The sequence below is a fragment of the Triticum urartu genome, chromosome 6 (assembly GCF_003073215.2).
Source record: "Triticum urartu cultivar G1812 chromosome 6, Tu2.1, whole genome shotgun sequence".
Classification (NCBI taxonomy): domain Eukaryota; kingdom Viridiplantae; phylum Streptophyta; class Magnoliopsida; order Poales; family Poaceae; genus Triticum; species Triticum urartu.
In genome coordinates, this window is record NC_053027.1 from 487691263 (window position 1) to 487716198 (window position 24936).

At 45.1% G+C, this 24936-nt stretch overlaps 2 protein-coding genes across 2 annotated transcripts; both read left to right on the plus strand.

Moving 5' to 3' along the window:
* The first annotated feature begins 11741 nt into the window (after nt 1-11741).
* Nucleotides 11742-16509, plus strand: LOC125514446 (ribulose-1,5 bisphosphate carboxylase/oxygenase large subunit N-methyltransferase, chloroplastic). The gene is made up of 13 exons (XM_048679785.1): nt 11742-12192; nt 12291-12454; nt 12557-12640; nt 12739-12796; nt 13253-13306; nt 13458-13529; nt 13766-13846; nt 14358-14530; nt 15324-15426; nt 15527-15658; nt 15815-15937; nt 16039-16197; nt 16279-16509. Exons 1-12 carry the CDS (start codon nt 11806-11808, stop codon nt 16126-16128), a joined length of 1521 nt encoding a protein of 506 aa, XP_048535742.1. The 5' UTR covers nt 11742-11805; the 3' UTR covers nt 16129-16197; nt 16279-16509.
* Nucleotides 16510-19688: 3179 nt separating this feature from the next.
* On the plus strand, nt 19689-24228 carry LOC125514447 (cellulose synthase-like protein E2). The gene is made up of 8 exons (XM_048679786.1): nt 19689-20097; nt 20762-21083; nt 21268-21408; nt 22141-22272; nt 22372-22584; nt 22697-22915; nt 23085-23432; nt 23526-24228. The coding sequence occupies exons 1-8, from the start codon at nt 19802-19804 to the stop codon at nt 24066-24068; spliced, it is 2214 nt and encodes a 737-aa protein (XP_048535743.1). The 5' UTR covers nt 19689-19801; the 3' UTR covers nt 24069-24228.
* The last annotated feature ends 708 nt before the right edge of the window (nt 24229-24936 follow it).

The window sequence follows — 24936 nt, forward strand, 5'->3', positions numbered from 1 at the left end:
TCATTGCCAAGAAGTTGGCGTTCACCAGTCTCTGACCAATTAAGAGGAGTACGGCACTTTCTGCCATAGAGAATCTCGAATGGGGCCTTGCCCGAACTTGCTTGGAAGCTATTGTTGTAGGAGAACTCGGCATATGGAAGACAATGTTCCCACTTCATACCGAAAGAAATGACACAAACCCCGAGCATATCTTCAAGAATTTGATTAACTCGCTCGACTTGTCCACTAGTTTGAGGATGAAAGGTTGTGCTGAAGCGAATGTTGGTGCCCATGGCCTTCTGGAAGGAGTCCTAGAACTTATAAGTAAAGATGCTTCCACGATCTAAAGATATCAACTGCGGAATGCCGTGCAAGGAGACAATCCTAGAGGTATATAGCTCTGCCAACTGAGCTGTTGTGATAGATTCTTTGATAGGAAGAAAATGATCCACTTTTGTAAGCTTGTCGATGACAACAAAGATAGCATCATTTCCACGTTTGGACTTGGGAAATCCAGTCATGAAATCCATCTCAATGTGTTCAAACTTCCATTCTGGAATGGTACGAGGTTGGAGGAGACCAGCTGGCCGTTGGTGTTCTGCTTTCACTATTCTGCAGACATCACATTCATTCACGAACTGAGCAATTTTTCGCTTCATTCGAGTCCACCAATACGTCTGCTTGAGGTCATGGTACATCTTTGTACTTCCAGGATGAATGGATAGGAGTGAATTGTGAGCCTCTTTCATAATGATTTTACGAAGGTCACCTTTAGGAACAACAATTCGATCCCCGAAGAATAGAGTATCTTTGTCATCAAGGCGATAGCACTTGTACTTGGGTTGGCTCTTGGCAATCCCAATCTTCACCTTCTTCACTATTGCATCAAGAAGTTGTGCCTCACGAATTTGATCTTCCAAAGTAGGACAGACTTGGAGGTTGGCAAGAAATCCTTAAGGAACAACTTGGAGATTAAGTTTGCGGAAAGCTTCACAAAGATCCGGTTGGAAGGGCTTGAGAATTAAACTATTGCAGTAAGCCTTCCTGCTCAAAGCGTCAGCAATGACATTGGCCTTGCCTGGAGTATATTCAATACTCGGATTATACTCTTGAATCATTTCGACCCAACGAGTCTGCCTAAGGTTGAGGTTGGGTTGAGTGAAGATGTACTTGAGATTCTTATGATCAGTGAAGATGTCCACTTTCCTTCCCAACAAGAGATGTCTCCATGTTAAAAGAGCATGGACAACTGCCGCCAACTCAAGGTCATGAGTGGGGTAGTTCTTTTTGTTAGGCTTCAACTGGTGAGAGGTATAGGCCATAACTTTCTTCTCTTGCATTAACACAGCACCGAGACCTTGCAGGGAAGCATCATAGAAAACCTTGAATGGTTTGGATTCATCAGGAGGAGTCAAAACTGGAGCTGTGACTAGCTTCTCTTTGAGGGTGTTGAAAGCGATGTCACATTCAGGCGTCCAGACATACTTCACATGCTTCTGGAGGAGGTTGGAAAGAGGCTTTGCAATCTTAGAGAAATTCTCAACGAATCTTCGACAATAGCTTGCAAGCCCAAGGAAACTGCGGAGCTGCTTCACATTATGAGGCGGTTCCCAATTCACAATTGTAGACACCTTCTCAGGATTAACAGCTATGCCCTTGGCGGAGATGATATGGCCAAGGTAGAGAACCTCATCGAGCCAAAACTCACACTTTGAAAACTTCGCATAGAACTGATGTTCTCTGAGTTTGTCCAGCACCAATCTCAAATGGTTGGCATGATCCTCCTTGTTCTTGGAAAAGACCAAAATGTCATCGAGATACACCAAGACGAAATCATTTGTGTAGGGGTTGAAGATGAAGTTCATCATGCGAGAGAACGTTGGAGGAGCATTGACAAGGCCGAAAGACATGACAGTGTATTCATAAGAACCATAGCTTGTTCTGAATGTTGTCTTGGGGATGTCTTGTTCAGGAATGCGAATCTAATGATAGCCCATACGGAGGTCAAGCTTGGAGAATACTTGGGCACCCTTGAGTTGCTCGAAAAGCTCATTGATGTTGGGAAGTGGGTACTTGTTCTTTATGGTCTTCTTGTTCAATGGACAGTAGTCGACGCAGAGTCGGTCCGTGCCATCCTTCTTCTTGACAACAAGAACACCACAACCCCATGGAGAAGAACTCGGTTGGATCAGACCCATACGCTCTTGTACATCGAGTTGTTTCTTCAGCTCCTTCAACTCTTCTGGTCCAAGCTTGTAAGGACGTTTGCAAACAGGTTCCGTGCCAGGCTCAAGATCGATGATGAATTCAACTGGCCGGTGAGGAGGCATTCCTGGAAGCTCTTCTGGAAAGACATCTTGATATTCACAAACGACTGGAATCTAAGAGATGGCATTCAACTCGCCCTTCTCATTGAGAGAAAACAGTCGAATGGTATCGTCATGAGTGGCATAGATGATCACATCCTCAGACGAGTGTGTCAATTGAATCTGCCTGGCAGCACAATCAAGCTGAGCCTTGTGCTTAGAAAGCCAGTCCATGCCGAGAATTAGATCAATATCCGAGTTACCAAGGACCATTGGAGAAGACAGAAATTTATAATCTCCCATCTTGATAGAAACATCCGGAGCCATCATTTTGGTGTTCATGAACAAACCCGGAGAGGAAACCACTATCGGTTTAGGCAAATCGACAGTATGCAAATCATGCATGGATGCAAAAGGCTTCGATATGAATGACAAAGATGCGCCAGTATAAAAAAGAACTCTTGCAGGAATATCATTAACAGGAAGATTACCCATGATCACTTCTGAAGAGTCCTCTGCCTAAGCTGCGTTCATCGTGTTGACCTTTGCAGACTTGGAATTATGCTTGACCACTGCATTGCTGGCAGATTTCACAGGAGGAGGAGGCGGAAGACACCTCTGGTTGAAGCATTTGTTTGCATAGTGCCCCTTCTGCTGACACTTGTTGCAAGTAACCTCTGAGAGCGGACGGTGATAAGGAGAACTTGACCTTGGAGCATGAGACGGAGCTTTGTTCTGATAGCCTGGGTTGGGTGGCTGGGAAGATCCATTGCCACCTTTACTCTTCTACTGATAAGGCTAACGGAACAGAGGAGGAGGAGGCAACCAGAACTTTTGCTGCTTAGCTGCCACTTGAGTTGAAGAAGACGATGGAGTTGCATCCCTGACTCTCTTCTTAGAAGCATCGCACTTGAGCTAAGCAGCTTCTTGCTTTAGTGCCATGTTGTAGAATTCATCATACTCGGTTGGCTCAAAAAGCATGAGAGCTAGTTGCAGATCTTCTCTAAGGCCACCTCTGAATTGATAAATCATGCTCTTCTCATCAGGGATGCCTTGTTTGGCGAAGCGAGCAAGCCTCTGAAACATGATGTTGTATTGGTAAACAGACATGTTGCCTTGCTTGAGATTGCGGAACTCCTCGCGCTTACTCTTAGCAACACTTTGAGGAATGTGGTGAGCTTTGAAGTCTCAGCGGAAATCATCCCAGGTAATCACACGACCTCCTCTGAAATATTTGTATTGTTGATACCACTCAGCAGCTTGGTCTTTGAGTTGGAACGAAGCAAACTTGACAAAGTCCTCAGGCCTAACATTGCTACACTCAAAATGTTTGCATATATCCACGAGCCAATCGTCAGCGTCTGTGGCCTTGACACGGTTACTGAAGGACTTCGGCTGGTTTGCGAGGAACTGATTGAGGGTAGAAAACTGAGCTTGATTGTTGCCTTGGCCTTGATTTCCTCGGTTACGCTCTTGCAAGAGTTGCAAAAGCATCTGCGTGTTGGCGTTGGTGGCGGCCATGACAGCTTGCCATGCCTCCGAAGGTGGAGGTGGTGGCGGAGGTTCCGGATTCTGACGCGTTGGAGGAGCCACCCTGAAGAGGGTGACATCGGTTAGCATCTTGAAAGACATATATTCAAGCTGAATCAATGGATCAAAATTGCAGCATATAGCCTTAACATTCGAACAAGGATGAACGAATGAATTCCAAAGTAAATGATCACACTTCCATAAAGTTGAGAAGCCACTTAGATAAATGTAGATGAATAAAACAACAAGGTACGGACATGAACAAATAATTGGTAAGGATTACCCAATCACAAACCAAATATCTGCCGGAAGAAATACTAGAGCTACATGAATTCCCACCTATGAAACTCCCGAAACTTTCTGGTTATGCAATCAGGTGTTGGGGATACAGGGGAAGCATAATATCTCACCCAAAACTAGCAAATCCTACATCCAGCTGTATACATCCTTCAACACATAACCAAGAAACCTTCGGAAATCATTTACCTCAACCTTCGAAAAGCATCTGTTATACGAGTTATGGCAATACTCCCGAACTCCCGCCCCAGTACTGGGTGGCGTCGAGGTTATCTCACCAGCAATTGCATAAAAGAGATTTTCGATGTCGGCGAACTCAGGTATTCCAGAACTGCAACGATAAAATTGTGACAACAACACCTTGGAGCTCAACTCCCCGGGACACTACCACAACCCCTAAATGTCAGGAGGCACCAAGAACAATGTTCTCGTCACAAAACCATCGGAACGATTCCAAGATACCCACGTGATCCTAAAAAAATATTTCATGAAATTTGAGGAGAGAATAGTCAAAACTCTACGTCAGGAGGCCTCACCAGAGCGGCGAAGGGACTGAGGAGTAAAAAGAATCCTACTCTCCGGTATATATAATCCTAGAAGACTCAAAACATTTTTCTAGACTCAACAACATCAGCGATTCAATCAAGCAGGGGGCTCCTAAGTCGAGGAAGGCTCTGATTACCAACTTGTCACACCCACGATGCGGCTATATCTCCCACGTGTCGGAGCACGACTTAGAGGCATAACCGCATAGTAGGCATGTCGCAAGAGAGGTAATCTTTACACATCCCATGTACTGAATAAGAAAAGGGATAAAGGGTTGGCTTACAATCGCCACTTCACACAATACATAAATATAGCATTACATCATCTAGAATACAATCAAGGTCCGACTACGGAACCAAATAAAGAAAGACCACCCCAAATGCATAGATCCCCGATCGCCCCAACTTGGATCCTCTACCGATCGTCTGGAAAGGAAACATAGTAACGTCCCGAATCCTCGTCGAACTCCCACTTGAGTTCGGTCGCGTCCCCTGCAATAGCATCATCGGCACCTGCATCTGGTTTTGGAAGTAATCTGTGAGTCACGGGGACTCAGCAATCTCACACCCTCACGATCAAGACTATTTAAGCTTATGGGTAGGAAAGGTAGTAAGGTGGAGCTGCAGCAAGCACTAGCATATATGGTGGCTAACTTACGCAAATGAGAGCGATAAGAGAAGCAAAGCACGGTCGAGAAGCTATAAAGATCACGAAGTGATCATGAAACTACTTACGTTCAAGCATAACACGAGACCGTGTTCTCTTCCCGGACTCCGCCGAAAAGATACCATCACGGCTACACACGCTGTTGATTCATTTTAATTAAGTTAAGTGTAAAGTCTCTACAATCGGACATTAACAAATTCCCATATGCCCATAACCGTGGGCATGGCTTTCGAAAGTTCAAAACCCTGCAGGGGTGTCCCAACTTAGCCCATCACAAGCTCTCACGGTCAACAAAGGATATTCCTTCTCCTAGGACGACCCGATCAGACTCGGAATCCCGGTTACAAGACATTTTGACAATGGTAAAACAAGATCAGCAAAGCCACCCGATGTGCCGAAAAATCCCGATAGGAGTCGCACGTATCTCGTTCTCAGGGCACACCGGATGGGCAAGACGTCGGGTTGGCATAAACCCTGGTTGCCCAGGGGGCGCTGGACATCGCCCAGGTTGGACCAACACTTAGAGAAGCACTGGCCCGGGGGGGTTAAAATAAAGATGACCCTTGAGTCCGCGAAACCCAAGGGAAAAAGGTTTAGGTGGCAAATGGTAAAACCAAGGTTGGGCCTTGCTGGAGGAGTTTTATTCAAGGCGAACTATCAAGGGGTTCCCATTATAACCCAACCGCGTAAGGAACGCAAAATCAAGGAACATAACACCGGTATGACGGAAACTAGGGCGGCAAGAGTGGAACAAAACACTAGGCATAAGGCCGAGCCTTCCACCCTTTACCAAGTATATAGATGCATTAAAGTAAACAAGATATAATAATGATATCCCAACAATAAACATGTTCCAACAAGGAACAAACTCCATCTTCACCTGCAACTAGCAACGCTATAAGATGGGCTGAGCAAAGCGGTAACATAGCCAAACAACGGTTTGCTAGGACGAGGTGGGTTAGAGGCTTGACATGGCAATATGGGAGGCATTCTATAGAAAGTGGTAGGTATCGTGGCATAGCAAAAGAGCGAGCAACTAGCAAGCAAAGATAGAAGTGATTTCGAGGGTATGGTCATCTTGCCTGCAAAGTTCTCCGAGTTGACGTAAGCTTGATCCTCGTAAGCGTACTCAACGGGTTCCTCGATCACATACTCGTCTCCCGGCTCTACCCAAGTCAAGAACACAAGCAAAGGAAACAACAATCAACCACGGTGCAATGCGCAAGCAACATGATGCAAAACATGGCATGATATGCGGGATGTGATATGCAATGCATATGCATGCTCCCGAAGGAAAAGATTGAACCAGGCCTCAAATTGGCAAACCAAGAGTGCCGCTGGAAAGATGAGTTGATTTCCGTCGAAATTGATATAAAGATCACCGGAAACGGATGCATGGTTTGCAAATGGCAAGCAAAACAATAATGGCACAAATCTGCGATTAACAGCACGATGCCATCTAAAATGCAACAAGAAACTAAGCTACTGCTCTCTAACATAGCAACAAAGCACATGGCAGTGATCTACTCAAGATGCTTGATAAAAGATGAACGCTGAGCTACGGCTAAATCACACAAGTGCAGGTTCAAACTAGCATGGCAAAAGTGCAAAAGATATCAGCATCACAGACTTAGTGAAAAAACTAACATGTCAGGAATTAACATCAGGAAGCAATGTTTAGAGCAAGATAACAACATTCTACAGGAACAAAACATAACAAAAAAAAGGGCATGGCATGAATCTACTCAAAGTATATAACAAAAGTCCCTTACTGACCATAAGCCAAAAAGGATCAGAATATATGATGGCACCCATGTAAACATAGCAAGTTTCGTTAACAGATTCAGACTTAGCAGAAAACTGGACATGGCAAAAACAGAATTATGAAGGCCTCTTTGCGAGCTCGATGCACTCACCACAAGGCATTGCATGATAAAATGAGCATACTAACAGCAAGAATACATGATCAAGAAGCTAACCATGGCAAGAACAATCTCATAGCATGCATGGATCAACTACAACAACCTTGGCAAATTTGATTAACACGTAAACAATCTGCCAGGAACATTTTATAGCAAAAGTAGAGCAAGATTGAGTCATGCTAGGGCACTCCATAAATGCAAACAGTGACATGGATGGATAGAGCATAACCATATGTCAAAATCATCCTTACTGAACATACTCAAAAGAAGCATGGATCTCTCTGTAGCAACAAGAACACATAGCATAAAAATAACAGTAGAGCAATGACTTAGTGAAATTCTAAGTCTCTGAAATCAACAATATGACGAGAGCTACTTTGCATGCATTTGCTAGCACCACATTGATCACAAAAATACATGGAATACACCCCTGTAAAGATGGCATGGCATAGCCCAAAACACATGTAGAGCTCATGCTCATATGCAGCACACAATAAATGTGGCAAAATGACATATGCTCATAATCTGCTAAGAATCAGCACCTAACATTTTATAGCACTCTTGCATCAACAATTTGAGCATCAAGATGGACTCAAACAAGCATGGCACAATGGAACAAAATGAAGAGCACAACATGATGAACATTTCGATATATGGCATGCACAAAACGGAGCTACGGATGAGGAGTTATGGCATGATGAATAGTGCATGAAAATGCAAAATAAAATGACTTAATGGCAAAAACGAGGTCAACCTCCTCGCGAAACGGATCTGGATCTGGGATCGGGCGGCGCCGGGCTCGAGGTTCACCGGAGATCTGGCCGGGGTTGGAGGAGTTGGACGCCGGAGTTGGAGGAGGGAGACGCCTGGAGGAGGATGGGGCGGCGCCGGAGCTGGGTGGCACCGGCGATGGACTTCGGTGGAGGCCCGGCCTCCGCGACGGCGAGCGGCGAGGCTCGGCAGGAGGCAGCGAGGCGGAGGGCCGGCGAGCAGCGGCGCGGTCCGGCAAGGAGGCGGGAGGCGGCGGCCGGACGGGCGGCGGAGCCGAGCGCGGCTCGGGCGCGGGCAACCGCGGGCGGGCGGCAGCGGAACGGGCCGGGCGGGTCCCGCATGGGCCCGGCGGGCCGCGACGGCGGGGAGGCGACAAGTGGCGCGCCTTGATTGGCCGCGGGCGGCGGCGGATCCTGTCCGGCGAGGCCGGACGTGTCCGGTGGCGGCGAGGGGAGGATTTTTAGGGTTTGGACTGCGAATTTTGGAGGGGGTGTTTATATAGGTAGAGGGAGCTAGGAAAGTCCAAATGGGGTGCGGTTTTCGGCCACGAGATCGTGATCGAACGGCCGAGAGGATGGAGGGGGTTTGGATGGGTTATTGGGCCACTTTGGAGGGGTGTTGGGCTGCAACACACACGAGGCCTTTACGGTTCCCCGGTTAACCGACGGAGTACCCAAACGGACTCCAAATGGCACGAAACTTGACAGGCGGTCTACCGGTGGTGTACCAAGGACGCTTGGCAAATCTCGATCCATTCTGAGAAAGTTTAGCACCCGCTCACGAAAAGAGGCAAAAGGGGGCACCGGAGGACATAGGAGTGTCGGGTTGCAAAACGGACAACGAGGAAAAAGTTCGGATGCATGAGACGAACACGTGTGCAAATGCAATGCACATGATGACATGATATGATATGCATGACATGATCAAGATGCAAACGAAGACAAAAACCCAACCACGAATCTCATAACTTAGTGCCGAAAATGGCAAGAGTTGGAGTACAAATATGGTAAGTTACATCCGGGGCATTACATGGTGGGCCCACAAGCTCACATGGCGCGCCCTAGGGGGCGCCACCTGAGCTTATGGCTCACTAGCAGGGCCCCTCGTGGTGATTCATCTTCTAGTATTTTTTATTAATTTCAAAATAAATCTCCATAAATTTTCAGGTCATTTAGAACTCCGGAGAATAGCCATCTCTGGTGTAGCTCCTTTTAGGTCCAGAATTTCGGTTGCCGACAATTTCCCTCTTCATATAGAACTTGCAAAATAAGAGAGATAAAATCATTAGAATTGCCTGATGAAGTGAAATATTAACGCAATACATCATAAATAACAAAAGAAAAACATGATGCAAAATGGATGTGTCAACCCACAAGGGCCCCACAAGCCAGGGGAGCACGCCCTAAGGGGTAGGGTGTGCCACTCTGATTTGTGGGTGCCTCGTAGCTCTTTTTGCCCTAATTCTTCGCCTATAAAATCCATATATTCAGAAACCCTCGAAGCGAGACCTGAAACAATTTTATCACCACCGCAAGCCTCTATTTTAAAGCGATCTCATTTGGAGGCATGTTCTGTCACACTGTCGGAGGGGGAATCATTGGGGATGCCATTTTCATCAACCTTGCCGCCTCCGTGATGATGTGTGAGTAGTTCCTTTAGGACCCACAGAGCCATAGTAGTACCTAGATCTCTTTCCATCCCTCTCACTCTCTCCCTCCCTCCCTCCATCTATCTATCTATCTTCTATACAATGATCTTCTCTAGGATCTATCTGATGTAATCTTTTACGGTGTGTTTGTTGGGATCCAATGAATTATGGGTTTATGATCAGATTATTCATTGAATTTATTCGAGTCTTTGAGATCTCTTTGCTACGTAATTTTATAGCTTTGTATTTCTCTCTGATCTATCCGTCTACTTTGCCTAGGTTAAATTGATTTATCTTAAGCGGGTGAGGTTCTTTGTGGTAGGTTCAATCTTGTGATATTGCCCTGTGTTAGAAGGGGCAAAGGCATGTATTGTATTGTTTCTACTAAGGATAAACTATGGGGTTTGTTCATATTGATTGATCTTATTTTGGCTACATTATGTCATCTTAATTAAAGCGTTACTCTGTTTGTCATGAACTTAATACTTTAAGATACATACTGGATATCAGTCTTGGGGTGGAGTAATAGTAGTAGATGTAGTTGGATTAGCGGTCTACTTGTCACAGACTTAATGCCCATGTAATGATTATGCCATGGTTGATAATCAAAAGTATGCTCAATTTTATCAACTTCCCAACAATAATTTGTTTACCCACCATCGCGATGCTTTCGACAGAGATGCCATAAGTGAACCTATGGACGCCGGATCCATTCTCCATCAATACTAAGATTCCTACAATTGTTTTGTTTGCTTTCTTTCATTTTCTTTTTTACTTTTTATTGCTTTGCATGTCACATCAATTTTAATCTTGTAACTGGCAAGAACAAGGGGAGTGACGGCACCACTGGCGGAGCTATGTGGTGTGCTGCAGGTGCCATGGCCCCCCAGCTCATGATTTTTTGTGAAGAAATACTGTTTAGAATGACACAAATTAAGATAAGTACATTATTTGGCCCCTCCACACAATTATATTTAGCTATTTGCCCCCTCAGTAATATATCGCTAGCTCCGCCACTGGACGACACCCTTGCCTTCGTTGGGTGCAAGCAATTGTTGTGTCTGTGTGCAGATACTATCACATTGCTGGTGTGGTGGCTCCTACTGGTTCGATAAACCTTAATTCTTAACTGAAGGAAATACTATCTGCTATTATATTACTTCACCCTTACTATTCGGAAAAATCCAACAACTCCATCATGAGTAGCAATACTCTTATTTTAAAAAAGTCACGACTAAATTTTGTGCACTTGCAGAACATCAGGTGAGCGCTCCGGTTCAGGTTTGCGTTTGTGTTTGGCATGGGAAATGAGTGCAGGATTGGAGATCCTACATGTACTCGAGGTAGAGGCCGCCCAAGGCGTCACTGAGGAGTCTGAGGTTAGTGATCGGTTATACGGTTATGTTTATGACATCTTAAAAAAATGATCATCGTTTATCATGTATTAAAAATGTCCAACATGTATAAAAAAATGTCCACATGTATACCAAAAATGTATAATGTGTATTTGAAAAAAATCATTGTGTATTTTAAAAAATCCACCATGCATTTTTTAAAATGTTCAAGGTGTACCTAAAAACGTTTCACATGTCTTATTCTTTTAATTTGTATTCCAAGAAGTCTCAATGTATATTTGGATTTTTAACATATAGTACCTCTGTACCGAAATACTTGTAGCTGGGGGAAACTAGTACAAGTTTCTCCCAACTACAAGTATTTTGGTACAGAGGGAGTATTCAACAAAAAAAATGCTCAAACATGTATTTATAAAAATATTCATCTTGTATTTAAAAAATGTTGAATGAGTACAAAAGAATGTTCAGTGCGTATACGGAAAATGTACAACGTGTATTAAAAAAGTCGACATGTATTTGAAATAATAAACAAAGGAAGAAGAAAATTAAAACCAATGCACATCATGAATAAAAACACAGAAAAAAACGCGTGAAATCTTTTCAAAACCGATGAAAGGTTTCATCTTTGCAAAACCGTTCGTCACAACAAGCCCTGTCAAGCCCACGAAAACGGAGATTTCAAGCCTGCCCGTAAGAGAAACGGATAAAACCCCCGGCCCGCCACGAACGAGCGGATAAGCCCCCGCACCCGCACACAACCGTCCCTCCACTTTCGCGGCTTCGCAATGGCCACCACCACCACCACCGCTCTCCACCCCCAGTTCCGGCCGCCGTCGCACCCGCGCGCAACCCGTCGGCTCCGACCATGCCCCTCCTCCTCCAGCGTCCGCCCCCGCTTCTCCGTCCGCGCCGCAGCGGCGTCGGCGTCCGCGTCCGCGTCCGCTCCGGCGCAGCGCGAGGTCGTCGCGGGTGTCCCATGGGGCTGCGAGATCGAGTCCCTGGAGAGCGCGGCGTCGCTGGAGCGGTGGCTCACCGCGTCGGGGCTCCCCGAGCAGCGGCTGGCCCTAGAGAAGGTGGACATCGGAGAGCGCGGCCTCGTCGCGCTCAAGAACGTCCGGAATGGAGAGAAGCTGCTCTTCGTGCCCCCGACCCTCGTCATCACCGCCGATTCGGTAGAAATGATCATACAATCTGTCTCATCAGTCACAACCCCATTAACGGCATTCAGTTTTCACAATCACTGTCTTTCTTGTGCTCGTGTCGTGTGTAGGAATGGAGCAACCGTGAGGTGGGGGATGTGATGAAGAGGTACTCTGTGCCGGACTGGCCGCTTCTCGCCACCTACCTCATAAGCGAAGCCAGCTTGGAGGGTTCGTCGAAGTGGAGCAGCTATATCGACGCATTGCCTAGGCAGCCTTACTCGCTTTTGTACTGGTATAGCCCCACGGTTACTGTTGGTTTGACACCCGAGTGATAAGACGAGTGGTTTTTGAGATAACATTCTCAATCTTGTACAGCCTTTCTTTGTCATTGTAGGACTCGCACTGAGATAGATGCATACTTGGTGGCTTCTCCGATCAGGGAACGGGCAATTTCAAGGATCGGTGATGTGATTGGGACGTAAGTGTCTATCTGTTTTTTGTCCTAGTCATTTACCATACTAAGTTTTCTCCTCTGTTTGGTGCCCTCACTGGAATGACGCCTTATGGTTTTGGCAGATACAATGACCTTCGAGATCGAATATTTTCTAAATATCCAGATTTGTTCCCCGAGAAGGTATGCTTCGCAACCGCTGCTATATTACTCCCTCCGTTCCAAAATACTTGTCGTGGTTTTAGTTCAAAAGTAATTTGGAACTGAGAGAGTAGTTTAAACTGATGAACATAAGAGGGGGGTTTGGAGAACTATTCTTGTGACATGGGGCATTCACGGGGATTCCATTTTATTTCAATTTAAACACAAAAAAACTGCCATCAATCGATTATGTCCGGAATTCGTCGCAGCCAGTGCCACCCAATTTCTATACACAGAAGCATAAATTCGATTAAGTAAATGTTCCGAATACAGCATGACTAAACAATGCTGATGATATTTAACTGTTTGACTATCACTATGAAAACAAAGGAGAGGAAGTCGCTACTATAACAAATAATATGGTCTGATGACACCAAATGTACCAATTATTATCATTAATTGATTTTTGAGTTTGGTGCTGCTACTTTCTTATTTTAGGTGTACAACATGGAGAACTTTAGATGGTCCTTCGGCATTCTCTTCTCACGTCTGGTAAGACAAAGTGTCGTGAAGCTAAAATATGATGCAAACCTTGTTTTACTTCATTTTGCTTATCTGATAGCCCTTTCCATTACATATACATATGCTTTTGCTGCCCTTTTCTGCTATAAGAACACGCACACTGCATCGGACTATTTTGCAGGTTCGTTTAGAATCAATGGATGGAAAGGTTGCACTAGTTCCTTGGGCAGATATGCTTAACCATAGCCCTGAGGTATTACATTTTCTATATTTTACAAAGAATCATTTCAGTTCTAAAAAATGTTGTATGGAATTATGAAGCACAGCAAGTCCCACATTTCTCCTGTTTACAAAGAATTTTTAGCAATATTGTGCTGAATTCCTTAAGCACCGCATATCGGACAATTTTCCACCTTTTTCCATCATTTCCCAAGTCTTCCTGAAGTGCACAATGTCATGCATTTTTTCTTAGCAAAATCAACTTTCCAGGTAGATGCATTCCTGGATTATGACAAGTCATCGCAAGGAATAGTCTTCACCACTGATCGTTCGTATCAACCAGGTGAGCAGGTAACTTTTTTCATTTGTGCTTTGACTCTACTATATATTTTCTCCATACCAAGTTAGTTATCAAAAAGTCCATCACTCCTCATCCATTGGTAATTGCCATGTCCACGACATTAATGATGATCATAATCTTCACTATTGCTTGTTTTCGGAAGGCCATGTGGCATCTTCTTTTGGTTTTACAGAACTGGGAATTAGTTGAAATCCAATATAATTTCATCTAGTATATTGTGCACCCTTTTCTGTACCAATAGACTGGCATTTAAAGTACGAAATCATCTTGAGTCTTGTACAGGCTGTGTCTCTGCATCTATCCATTTTATATTTTACAGATAGAGTATACTTGATTTCAGATGGGCCACCACTGTACTTATTTTATTGTGGCCTTATCATTTTCTGCATGTGTTACGCTTGGGGCCAATTAGTCTTATTCCATGCATATATTATTTTAAATGTGTTTCTTATGAGAAATTATTACTAGCTAACTTGTCTATTTCTTGTTTGACCTCCTCAGGTGTTCATATCCTATGGGAAGAAATCCAGTGGTGAGCTATTGCTTTCCTATGGTTTTGTACCAAAAGAGGGAACAAATCCAAATGATTCAGTTGAATTCTTGGTGTCTCTTAACAAGTCTGATGAGTGCTACAAAGAGAAATTACAAGCACTAAAGAAACACGGTTTGTCAGAGTAAGTGCTCTCATCCTTTTTCCATGCGGAACTTCATATGCTTCTGTTACTTGGTTTAGGTTAGAGAAGTTCATTAAATTGGGGTATTTGTTGGCATATTCTTGTTTTTACTTCATGATAGTATCAAGAATAAAATACGAAAATAGCATTTTGTTTGTGCAATGAGTTTGTAACACATTTCATTTAGAAGAGAATTTTTAATCACATTTTGCCCTCAAGAAGTAAATTTAAGATGCTATATCTTGTGTCGATGGTGTTGATCCATTTGAATGTCTTGGTGCTGACATCCTCGTTGATTCGATGTTCTCTCTCCCAATAAAATGGTAAAGTTCCTGCTCACGTTTTGGAAAAAATGAATTTGCAGTTGTGCATCTAGTCATAGATTTTGACTTGGTTCATTGTTTTGGGTAATGGAAGAGAAAACTCTCCCAGCGTCTGGATCTTGAGATGCATATAGTCATAGTATTTATTACAAGATTTGTCCAAAAGGGCAACGAAAATGACTAGCCACATAAAACTGGAGAAATGCTCAACACCACCTAAACCGGGACATAAAGATCGTGGCAATCAACTCCAACTTCTTGGCACCATCCACCATAGGCTCTTGTTTCTTGTCAGTGTCACCTTATTTTCGAGAGGACCTTTAGGTTGCATGTTCTCTGGGGAAAATGGCACCAGTTCAGTAGTATGTGCAACATTGTTTTCATTTTTATTGCCTTGTTTTGTACATTTTTTATACTATCAAAGTTATATGGTTAGTATTGACAAGGGTGGATCTGGTCACCATTATCAGGTCTGAAAGTTTCCCCTTGAGGGTCACAGGGTGGCCAGTTGAGCTGATGGCTTATGCCTTTCTTGTAGTCAGTCCTCCTGAGATGATTCAACGCTTTGAGGAGGTTAGTGCTGTTATTTGGCACCAATTATTTTCAGAACTGTCTCCATACAGCTATAACAAGGGTGGTCAACACAGCTTGCCTATATAACTTATTTGTGCAGATGGCTGTTGCTGCATCCAATAAAGGTTCATCCAAGCCTGCACTTAATTATCCCGAGCTGGACGAGCAGGCTCTTCAGTTTATCTTGGACTGCTGTGAATCTAGTATAAAAAAATATACCAAGTACCTAGAGGTGAGATCTTGTCTGTGGCTATCTTGCAGATTTCACAATTCCCCATGTGATTTCAGACCGCGCCATTCCTGTTATAAGTTACACAAATCATAATCATTCGGCACCAATATTATTTCCTTCAAATGTCAGTTTTTAAGTCAAACAATAATGTTTCAGGGCGCCAAGGGTTCTGCGGAAGTCTCAATCAATACAAAGCAGGCCAACAGGACCTTGCTACTAAAGCAGCTAGCAAGAGATCTGTGCATCAGCGAACGGAGGATCCTATATCGTTCACAATACGTAAGCCAGCATAGATCTTGCAGCCTAGCTGGTTCCTTCGCTCTGCACGTCATGCGGTTATTCCTTGGCGCCTCACATTTCCTCCCGTTGATATGGTGCAGATATTGCGTAGGAGATTGAGGGACATGAGGGCCGGCGGTGAGCTTAAAGCTCTGTCACTATTCAATGGTCTCAGAAAGCTCTTCAAATAAACAGATGGGCTATATCTTCTGCCCCCTGAAGATTTCGGGGAGCAATGCTCGTGTGTCTCCGTCGACTTGGTAAATTCTCAATCTGTCCTCATTTTTTACCACCTTCGTCGTCGAATGCCGTATTTTTTCACTGAACACCACATGATGCAGTTTCAGTTCCACCACCCTGTTGCTGGTGAGCTCAGGTGTTTGCTTGCCAAAGGCATATTGCAGTATCAGGCCAAGATCTTCGGAGCTGCAACTGAATAGTACGTAGGGAAAACTTAGAAAAGGTTGATGTGAAACCAAGAATAGCTGCGAGTTGTGATTGAACAGCCCTGAGCTTGGCATACGTGTATATGTGATCTAGGGTGCTGCAGCGCATCTGTTTATCTTTTCCTACACAGAGCTCTTTTTGGGGTCGCCTGTACTCCCAAAGACGCGCCAGAGCATTCGTGCTTCGTGTCCAGTTCTACCGGTGCAGCTCGGTGGCGGTATTGTGTGACTGTTTAGAGCATCTCCAGCCGTTGGCCCGAGGCGACGTCTAAAATCGCCATCTGGGGGTGAGCCAGCGCAAAAAATCGGCCTGGGGCGAGTTGGTCCCCGGCTGCCGGCCCCAGGGCCGCTCCTAGGCGCGTTCAAGAAAGAAAAATATATAGCAAATTTCGGCAAAGTTCGGCGAAGTTCGGCTAAACACGACTAAATTTCGGCAAACTTGGGCATATATTAGACATGTTTGCGGATTTTCATTACATAACAAAATACATAACTAATCTACAAAAGAAATTGGTTGAACGCTGAGTAGTCGCCGTCGTCGCCGCCATCCTCACCATCGTCGTCCTTCTCCTTCTTGACACAGGCGTCCCTGCTGGACCCCTGCCCGGCGTTGCCATGGCGGACTGGTGGCGGCGGCGGCGGTGGCGCGTCGTCGTCGCTGTCGACGATGACAACGACTCCTCCTTCGTCGCGGCCGCCCCGGTGGCGCTACGCGAAGCGTTGCAGGGCGGCGCACTGGCGCTCCCTCGCCATCTTCAAGGAGTCATGGCGTGCCCATTCCAGGACCGCGTCGTCGTCTAGCTTCACGTCGCCGTGCTCCGTCTTCATGGCAGGGAGGCCCGGCTCCATCTTTGGCTTGACGGAGCGCGGAGGAGGAGCCGACAAGGAGGTGCGCCGCCCGCCCCCGTGACGCGCCGCCCGTGAGGAATCAATGGCAAGGCTGACTGACGGCAGCCTTGCCATTGATTCCCCGCGGGAAACCGAGGCATTAGGGAAGACGAGGGCGGTGTCGCTGACGCGGCTCTTTCGCGCCAAAACCGCTCGCCCCGGCGCCCCCGGGCGCCCCCAGTGCGTCGGGTTTGGTCTGGGTCCGCCGGCACTGATTTCGGCCCAGACCGGCGAAAATCGGGCTCCTGGAGGCACAACTGGGCCGTTTTTCCGGCACCGGCGCGAAAAAATCGCGTGGGGAGGCCTTTCTGAGGGCGCGGCTGGAGATGCTCTTAGTTGAGAATATCAGAACACGCAACCACTACTTTCTTTAGCACACGCACAACGCTATATTTCATAATAATAATAATATTTCTAGTATATTTTTCTTATATCCAAGTCTACTCACTTGGTACACTCAAAATACACCTTTGGTACTCAAAATACACCTATGGTAATTCCTTAACTTGCAAAAACATCTTATATTGTGGGATGAAGGAAGTACAAAATTGACAATCTGAAATGGATGAAATATCAGTAATTTTCTATTTACCAATTGAAATATCAGTAATTTTCTGTTTACCAATCAAAATATCAGCAATTCCCTATTTTATCAATCGACCTCATCATTTAGAGAATCAATTCCTTATAACATTTTCCACTAAACTGGAGATCTACTTTTCAAAAACTTTAGATGTATATTTTTTTTGCGACGAAACAGGGAGTTTTGTTCCAAAGTAATAGAGTCAAGGTACAGCGCAAAAAAAATAGAGAGTTGAGGTCTAGAGGTGTGCTAAGGTTCCACACATTGCCTCCTCCCCATGAAAAGCCTAGGGTTTCTTTGCCTCCCGCCGCCGGTCCGCATCGTCTCAGGTGGCCTTAGGGCCATGGTGGTGCGGTAGATCCCGACCCTTGCTAGATGTTTTTTCGAGTTTTGTTAGGGTTTGTATCTTGATCAGAAAGACAAGACGATAACGACTCCCTGAAGATGGAATAATGTTTTCCCAGCCTAGCCCATGTCTTAATGGTGTGTGTAGCATCGCCAGTGGGCGTGCAGAGGTGTGTCTCTGGCGAATCTTTCCTTTGTGGATTTGCTCGGATCTAGCCGTAGTTCGTCTATGTTTGTGCGTCTTCAAGTAGGATCCTTCCGATCTATGCTATTCTTCAACAGCGACGACTGCTATTCTGGTGCGCTGGTCCTATGAGGTCTTAACATGATGACTTCTCGACTGTCTACTAGATACTACAAATGTTTTGACCGGCTCCAGCAAGGGATGGACGATGACGGCGGTGCGCCTTCGGCTCGCTTCAGTGTTTGTAGTCGTCGCTAGATGGTCTACGGATTTAAATGTAATTTTTATTATTTCTGGTGTTTAATGTACTACCATGATTAAAGATGAATAGATCAAGTTTTCCTGAAAAAAAAAGTGTAGAGGTAAGATTTCCTCGATACATGGGGCCTTCTATGTAACCACATAACCGTGATACTCTTAGAACGGCTATACCGAACTTAAAGAAAAGAATTGCTATACCTTACCAAACAATCTGCTATTCCATTTTGATCACAATGTAAGTCTATGGAACAAACTCCCTATCGATCATCAGGGCTTTAATCTCCAAAGCCGAATGATATAAAAAATCTCAATAGCAAACTGAAATATATTTGCTTTTTAAGAAAAAAAATAGGGTTTCACTGCCTCCCGCCGGTGTCGCCGCCGGTCTGCCTCGTGTTTGGTGGCCTTAGGGCTATGGAAACGCGGTTGATCCCGGTCCTTCTCAGTGGGAGGGTTTCGTTTTTTATGTTTCTTCTAGTTTTGTTAGGTTTTGTGTCCTATTCAAGAAGACGAGACGACGGTTCCTTGAAAATTGAATAAGATTCTGTTTCACCTAGCCCTTGTTCCGATGGTGCGTCTACCATCGTCGGTGGGCATGTGGAGGTGTGTCTTCGGCCGATCCGTCTTTGATGGATTTGCTTGGATCTGGTCGTCGTTCGTCTACATTCATCTGCCTTCGGGTTGGATCCTTGTCATCTACGTTACTCTTCATCAGTGACAATTGCTGTTTTCGGTGCACTGGTCCTATGAGGTTTTAGCACTATAACTTTTTGACTGTCTGCTATAATTTTTGCCCAGATCGAATGAGGGAGAGACGATGACAGCGGCACGCCATCGACTCGCTTCAATGCTTGCAGTCGTCGCTAGGTGGTGTACAAATTTGGATGTAATTTTTATTATTTTTGATGTTTGTTGTATTATCATAATTTAAGATGAATAGATTGAAATGAGCATGGTGGCGGCTAAGCTACAGCGATGTGTCTACTAGAAGACTGACAAGAGGTCAAAGTTCTCCAACACAGAGGCGGCTCCAACGGGGAGGCTCCGTTGACCATCCGCTACATACCCGGCCCCTGCACCTCTGACCCAGGGACCCAGGCCTACCCGTCACGCTCCACACCTGCGTTCTCGCTCGCTCGCACTAGCAGGCAGGGAGGATGGCCGGGAGCAGCGTCTCCGGCGGCGGCGGCCGCCCGCCGCTGTTCGCGACGGAGAAGCCGAAGCGGGTGCTGGCGTACCGGGTGTACGCGGGCACCATCTTCGCGGGGATCCTCCTCATATGGTTCTACAGAGCCACCCACATCCCGGCGAGGGGCAGCAGCAGCCTGGGGTGGCGGGCGGGGCTGGGGCTGCTCGTGGCCGAGATATTGTTCGGCCTCTACTGGGTCCTCACCCTCTCCGTGCGCTGGAACCCGGTCCGCCGCACCACATTCAAGGACCGCCTCTCGGAGAGGTTAGTGCCTGATCTGCGCCGCGCTTTTTTCCTTCTCTCTCGTAGAGCAGAGAGTGTTCGACGGAATGGCTAGCTGGACAAGTAGAGCTCCGACGAGAGCATTAGTTCAGGGGCTCGCCTTTAGAGGCGGCTTCCCTTCCGATTCTGAATCACACCAAGTCCAGCAACTTACATCTGTGATCCGCGAAGGCTTATTGCTGAAATAATGTGACATCGAGACTCGAGAACAAACCTTGCATTGTATTGTATGTCTGCAGCAGTGTAGTTAGCACATTCCCCGTTTTCTTTTTCAGCTGGGCTCAAGCCTGAAGTAGATACGCTTTGTCATAACTACCCAGAGTTATGGATACAGTTGAAAGATCGCACCCATGCTAGAATATGGTTCCAGAGTTGTGGATACAATTGAAACATCGCACCCATGCTAGAATATGATTCATTTACATAGATATATTTCAGCTAGGAGTCACGGCTACTGCCAAATCAGGTACTGTTATGCTCCATCAAGGACCTCAATGGCCATGGGTATTGTGATGATGCACATTCATGCCTAGTTACATGGTTCAGATAGCGCGGTATCTGCATAGCATCGTATGAACAAAAATTAGTTTGACTGTACTATCTATGTCTGTGGTGAATGACTTGTTAAAATACTGGCCACAAACAGATATGATGATGACCAGCTCCCTGGTGTGGACATATTTGTGTGTACAGCGGACCCAGCTCTTGAACCACCCATGCTTGTCATCTCCACGGTTCTGTCTGTTATGGCTTATGACTACCCGCCAGAGAAGCTAAACATCTATTTGTCTGATGATGCTGGTTCTGCTGTAACATTCTACGCTCTTCATGAGGCATCTGAGTTTGCAAAGCACTGGATTTCATTTTGCAAAAATTACAAGGTGGAGCCCAGGTCACCAGCTGCCTACTTTGCCGAAGGGGCTACCCCTCATGATGCTTGTAGCCCTCAAGAATTGCTCCGCATGAAGGTAGATCACAAACTTGTTCTGCACCTATGCAATTTAGCTTATCTCGAAAGAAATGATGTTGTGATGCAGTCTGATACAATATTTACTGGTGTAAGGGCCTGCTGGCCTTCCATTTTTGCCGTGTAAGGCTGTGAAACCAACACATTGTTTTCTTATCTGTTTTCCCCTCTTTTGTGAATTGCAGGAGTTGTACAAGGATCTGACAGATCGCGTGAACTCAGTAGTACATTCAGGCAAGATTCCCGAGGTTCCAGAATGCAACCACAGAGGCTTCTCTGAATGGAATGAGATGATAACTTCTGGAGATCACCCTTCAATAGTCCAGGTAAAAATGGTAGTTTGGTCAGAGTCTGACTACTAGATGAAGTGCATGGTAATTGATTTTGAAATTCAAAATAATATGATAACTATGAGAAGTGTGAAAACCAACTCGTGTAGCTAATACAAAGCTGGTGAATTGGTTATAAAAGCTAACATATAAGAGTGTTGGTGAATTGAAGTGTTGTGGAAAAAATAAATATGTTTTTATGTTTATCAAGTAGTACCTATGGAGAATAATTCTAGGCAATCTGTCCACTGTTAAAACTATTCCAAAAGGAGCTTCCATGTTCGCTCTGAGAAGCTAGAAATCCCACAGTAGTGTTTGCTCTGAGAAGCTAGAAAACCCACAGTAGTCAGAGGAAAAAGAAAAAGATGTACACCGCTTATTTTAGTGGCTCTGCAGTATAGCAGTGCAAATTAATCAGTGTGCAATAGAGCAGTTATTACAATTATAAAAGTTTAACGCATCATGTTGGTGTAAAAAATACAATTGTTGTTTAGTTTTTTACTATCCAACCATGCAATTGATAGTTAATTCAGGTAGTTAAAATAAAAGGCATAGGTGCTTGTTTGGCTGAATGTAATTCAACCTGATGTAAGACGAGCCTGACATGGTTGATATTCATCCAGTGAAGAATCTACCTTCACAGAAAACTGTAATAGCAGAGTAGAATTTATATTTCTTATCTGCATAATTTTGGTGATCCCGTCTAATCAAATGGTTCTCCATTGCTAGATTCTAATTGATAGAAACAAACGGAAGGCAGTTGATGTAGATGGAAATGCATTGCCAAAACTTGTGTATATGTCACGCGAGAAGAGACCTCAGGAACAACATCACTTCAAAGCTGGATCATTAAATGCTTTGGTAGGTGTCCTCTCTTGGTATAGTCAATGATTTTCTAGAATTACCATTTAGAATCAACCTTCATTGTGTTTATATACCTTAATAAGGTCAATTGTGCAGATAAGGGTATCTTCAGTGATAAGCAACAGCCCAGTCATTCTGAATGTTGATTGTGATATGTACTCCAACAACTCTGAGTCCATTAGAGATGCATTGTGCTTCTTCCTAGATGAAGAGCAAGGTCAAGATATCGGTTTTGTGCAGTACCCTCAGAACTTTGACAATGTGGTGCACAATGACATCTATGGCAATCCCATCAACGTTGTCAATGAGGTCAATTGAAAGATAATATAGCACCTCCTAAAATTTCGACAAAGGACACACCTATGTCTGAAGCTGTAATTAAGACTAATCTGGTTTGTTGTTTCATTGACTTGATGTTCAGTTGGATAACCCTTGCTTGGATGGATGGGGTGGAATGTGTTACTATGGCACTGGATGCTTCCATCGCAGGGAGACCCTCTCTGGACAAATATATAGTAAAGATTACAAGGAAGACTGGGATAGAGGAGTGGGGATAGCAGAAAATGCAGATGAGCTGGAAGAAACGTCCAAGTCACTTGTGACATGCACGTATGAGCATAACACCCCGTGGGGCATTGAGGTATCTCTATCTCTTTCTACAAACCTGAATATGAACATTTCCATTGATCCCCTTCTCTTTGATGAGTATATACAGAAAATCCTTCAGTGATGCCCGAAGGATGTCCTTCCTTGCATGTGTGTACTGTTATGCAGATCATTTTTGATGAGTTTGTGTTTCTGAATTGCAGAAAGGAGTTAGATATGGGTGCCCACTGGAGGATGTGATTACAGGATTGCAAATCCAATGCCGCGGGTGGAGATCGGTGTACTACAACCCCGCTAGAAAGGGCTTCTTAGGCATGGCCCCTACCTCACTAGGCCAGATCCTGGTTCAGCACAAGAGATGGTCAGAAGGGTTCCTCCAAATATCCCTCTCCAATTACAGTCCCTTTTTATTAGGCCATGGTAAGATCAAGCTGGGTCTTCAAATGGGTTACTCGGTCTGTGGCTTCTGGGCCCTGAACAGCTTCCCCACCTTTTACTATGTCATCATTCCTTCACTTTGCTTCCTCAGTGGCGTCTCTGTTTTCCCTGAGGTAATGACTAACATTCTACACTATGTTCCCTAGCTCATTTTTACGCACCGCGGTTCAGTTCTGACACGATACTTGCATGTGCAACTCATTCAGATAACCAGCCCTTGGTGCATTCCATTCATATACGTCGTGGTAGCTTCATACTCCTGGAGCCTAATGGAGTCGCTGCAATGTGGTGACACTGCAGTGGAGTGGTGGAACGCACAAAGGATGTGGCTCATGAGAAGGACCACCTCCTACCTCCTGGCGGCCATCGACACGATCGGGGGAATGCTGGGCGTCTCCGAGTCCGGATTCGAGCTGACGGTGAAGGTGGACGAGTCGCAGGCTCTGGAGAGGTACAAGAAGGGGAAGATGGAGTTCGGGCCCATCTCGGGTATGTTTGTGATCATCACCACGATCGCGCTGTTCAACCTGGTGTGCCTGGTGGTCGGGCTGGGCAGAGCTCTGTTGCGCGAAGGAACGGCAGGGTTGGGACCTTTGTTTCTGCAGGCTGTCCTCTGTGTGGCCATAGTGGTCATCAATGCTCCGGTCTACGAGGCCCTCTTCATCCGCAGGGACAGCGGAAGCCTGCCTTATTTCGTCACCCTAGTTTCCCTTTGCTTTGTGTCGTCGCTCTGCCTACAGGCTATCTAGAAATGAATTCGGCGTGATAACGATAGACGGACATGCCCTTACTATGAGTAACATTTTGAAACAATCTGTTTACACGGCTCTGAACTTCCATGTTATTGGACAGCTGCGACAACGATGTGGTATTCAGTTCCCTAGACTCTATCTACTAACCTTTAATTCAGATTTCACTGTCGCCAAAAGTTCTGTCTGATAATATGAGTTTGATTAGATTTAAAAGAGTTTTATGGGGAGACACGGCTGATATGTGGTATGAGCTCAAAAATCTATGCAGTAAAGTAGTTTTAAACGATCAAGAGGATAGATGTAGTTGGCTGCTAACTAAATCTGGTAGATTCACGGTTAGATCTTTGTATCTTGCTTTAAAAACGGATCAGGCTGACTGGCCTCATAGGAAATTGTGGCAGGCGAGGATACCGCTGAAAGTTAAGTTTTCTTGTGGTTGATGTTTAAGAATAGTGTCCTAACTAGAGACAATTTGGTGAAAAGAAACTGGAAAGGAAAGGATAAAAACTGTAGTTTCTGTGATTACTCAGAAACGGTTGATCATCTTTTCTGTACATGTGTGGTGGCTAAGTTTGTGTGGGGTGTGGTTAGGAATGTAACTGGAATTCATGACATTCCATGCAAGATAGAAGAGTTTACTGCCTGGGTAAAAAAAATTCCTAAGAATAGTAGGCAAACAATAGCAGTGGGTGTTTCTGCGGTGTTTTGGACTTTGTGGAAAGCCAGAAATGCTGCTACATTTCATCATGTTTACCCTCATGATCCTAGTGTGTTGTTCTTTCAAATATCTTATTGGATGTCTTACTGGGCTGGTCTACAGAGAAAAGAAGGGCAACAGATGTTGCGGGCCGTCGCAACACTGTTG

What these genes read in the sequence shown, in the direction of transcription:
- LOC125514446 (XM_048679785.1), top strand. Translation starts at nt 11,806, where the DNA reads ATGGCCACCACCACCACCACCGCTCTCCACCCCCAGTTCCGGCCGCCG. An exon ending in GCATTCTCTTCTCACGTCTG is followed by an intron (nt 13,307 to 13,457) that starts GTAAGACAAAGT and finishes ACTATTTTGCAG; the next exon opens with GTTCGTTTAGAATCAATGGA. An exon ending in AATATACCAAGTACCTAGAG is followed by an intron (nt 15,659 to 15,814) that starts GTGAGATCTTGT and finishes ATAATGTTTCAG; the next exon opens with GGCGCCAAGGGTTCTGCGGA.
- LOC125514447 (XM_048679786.1), top strand. Translation starts at nt 19,802, where the DNA reads ATGGCCGGGAGCAGCGTCTCCGGCGGCGGCGGCCGCCCGCCGCTGTTC. An exon ending in AAGGACCGCCTCTCGGAGAG is followed by an intron (nt 20,098 to 20,761) that starts GTTAGTGCCTGA and finishes GGCCACAAACAG; the next exon opens with ATATGATGATGACCAGCTCC. An exon ending in CCATCAACGTTGTCAATGAG is followed by an intron (nt 22,585 to 22,696) that starts GTCAATTGAAAG and finishes CTTGATGTTCAG; the next exon opens with TTGGATAACCCTTGCTTGGA.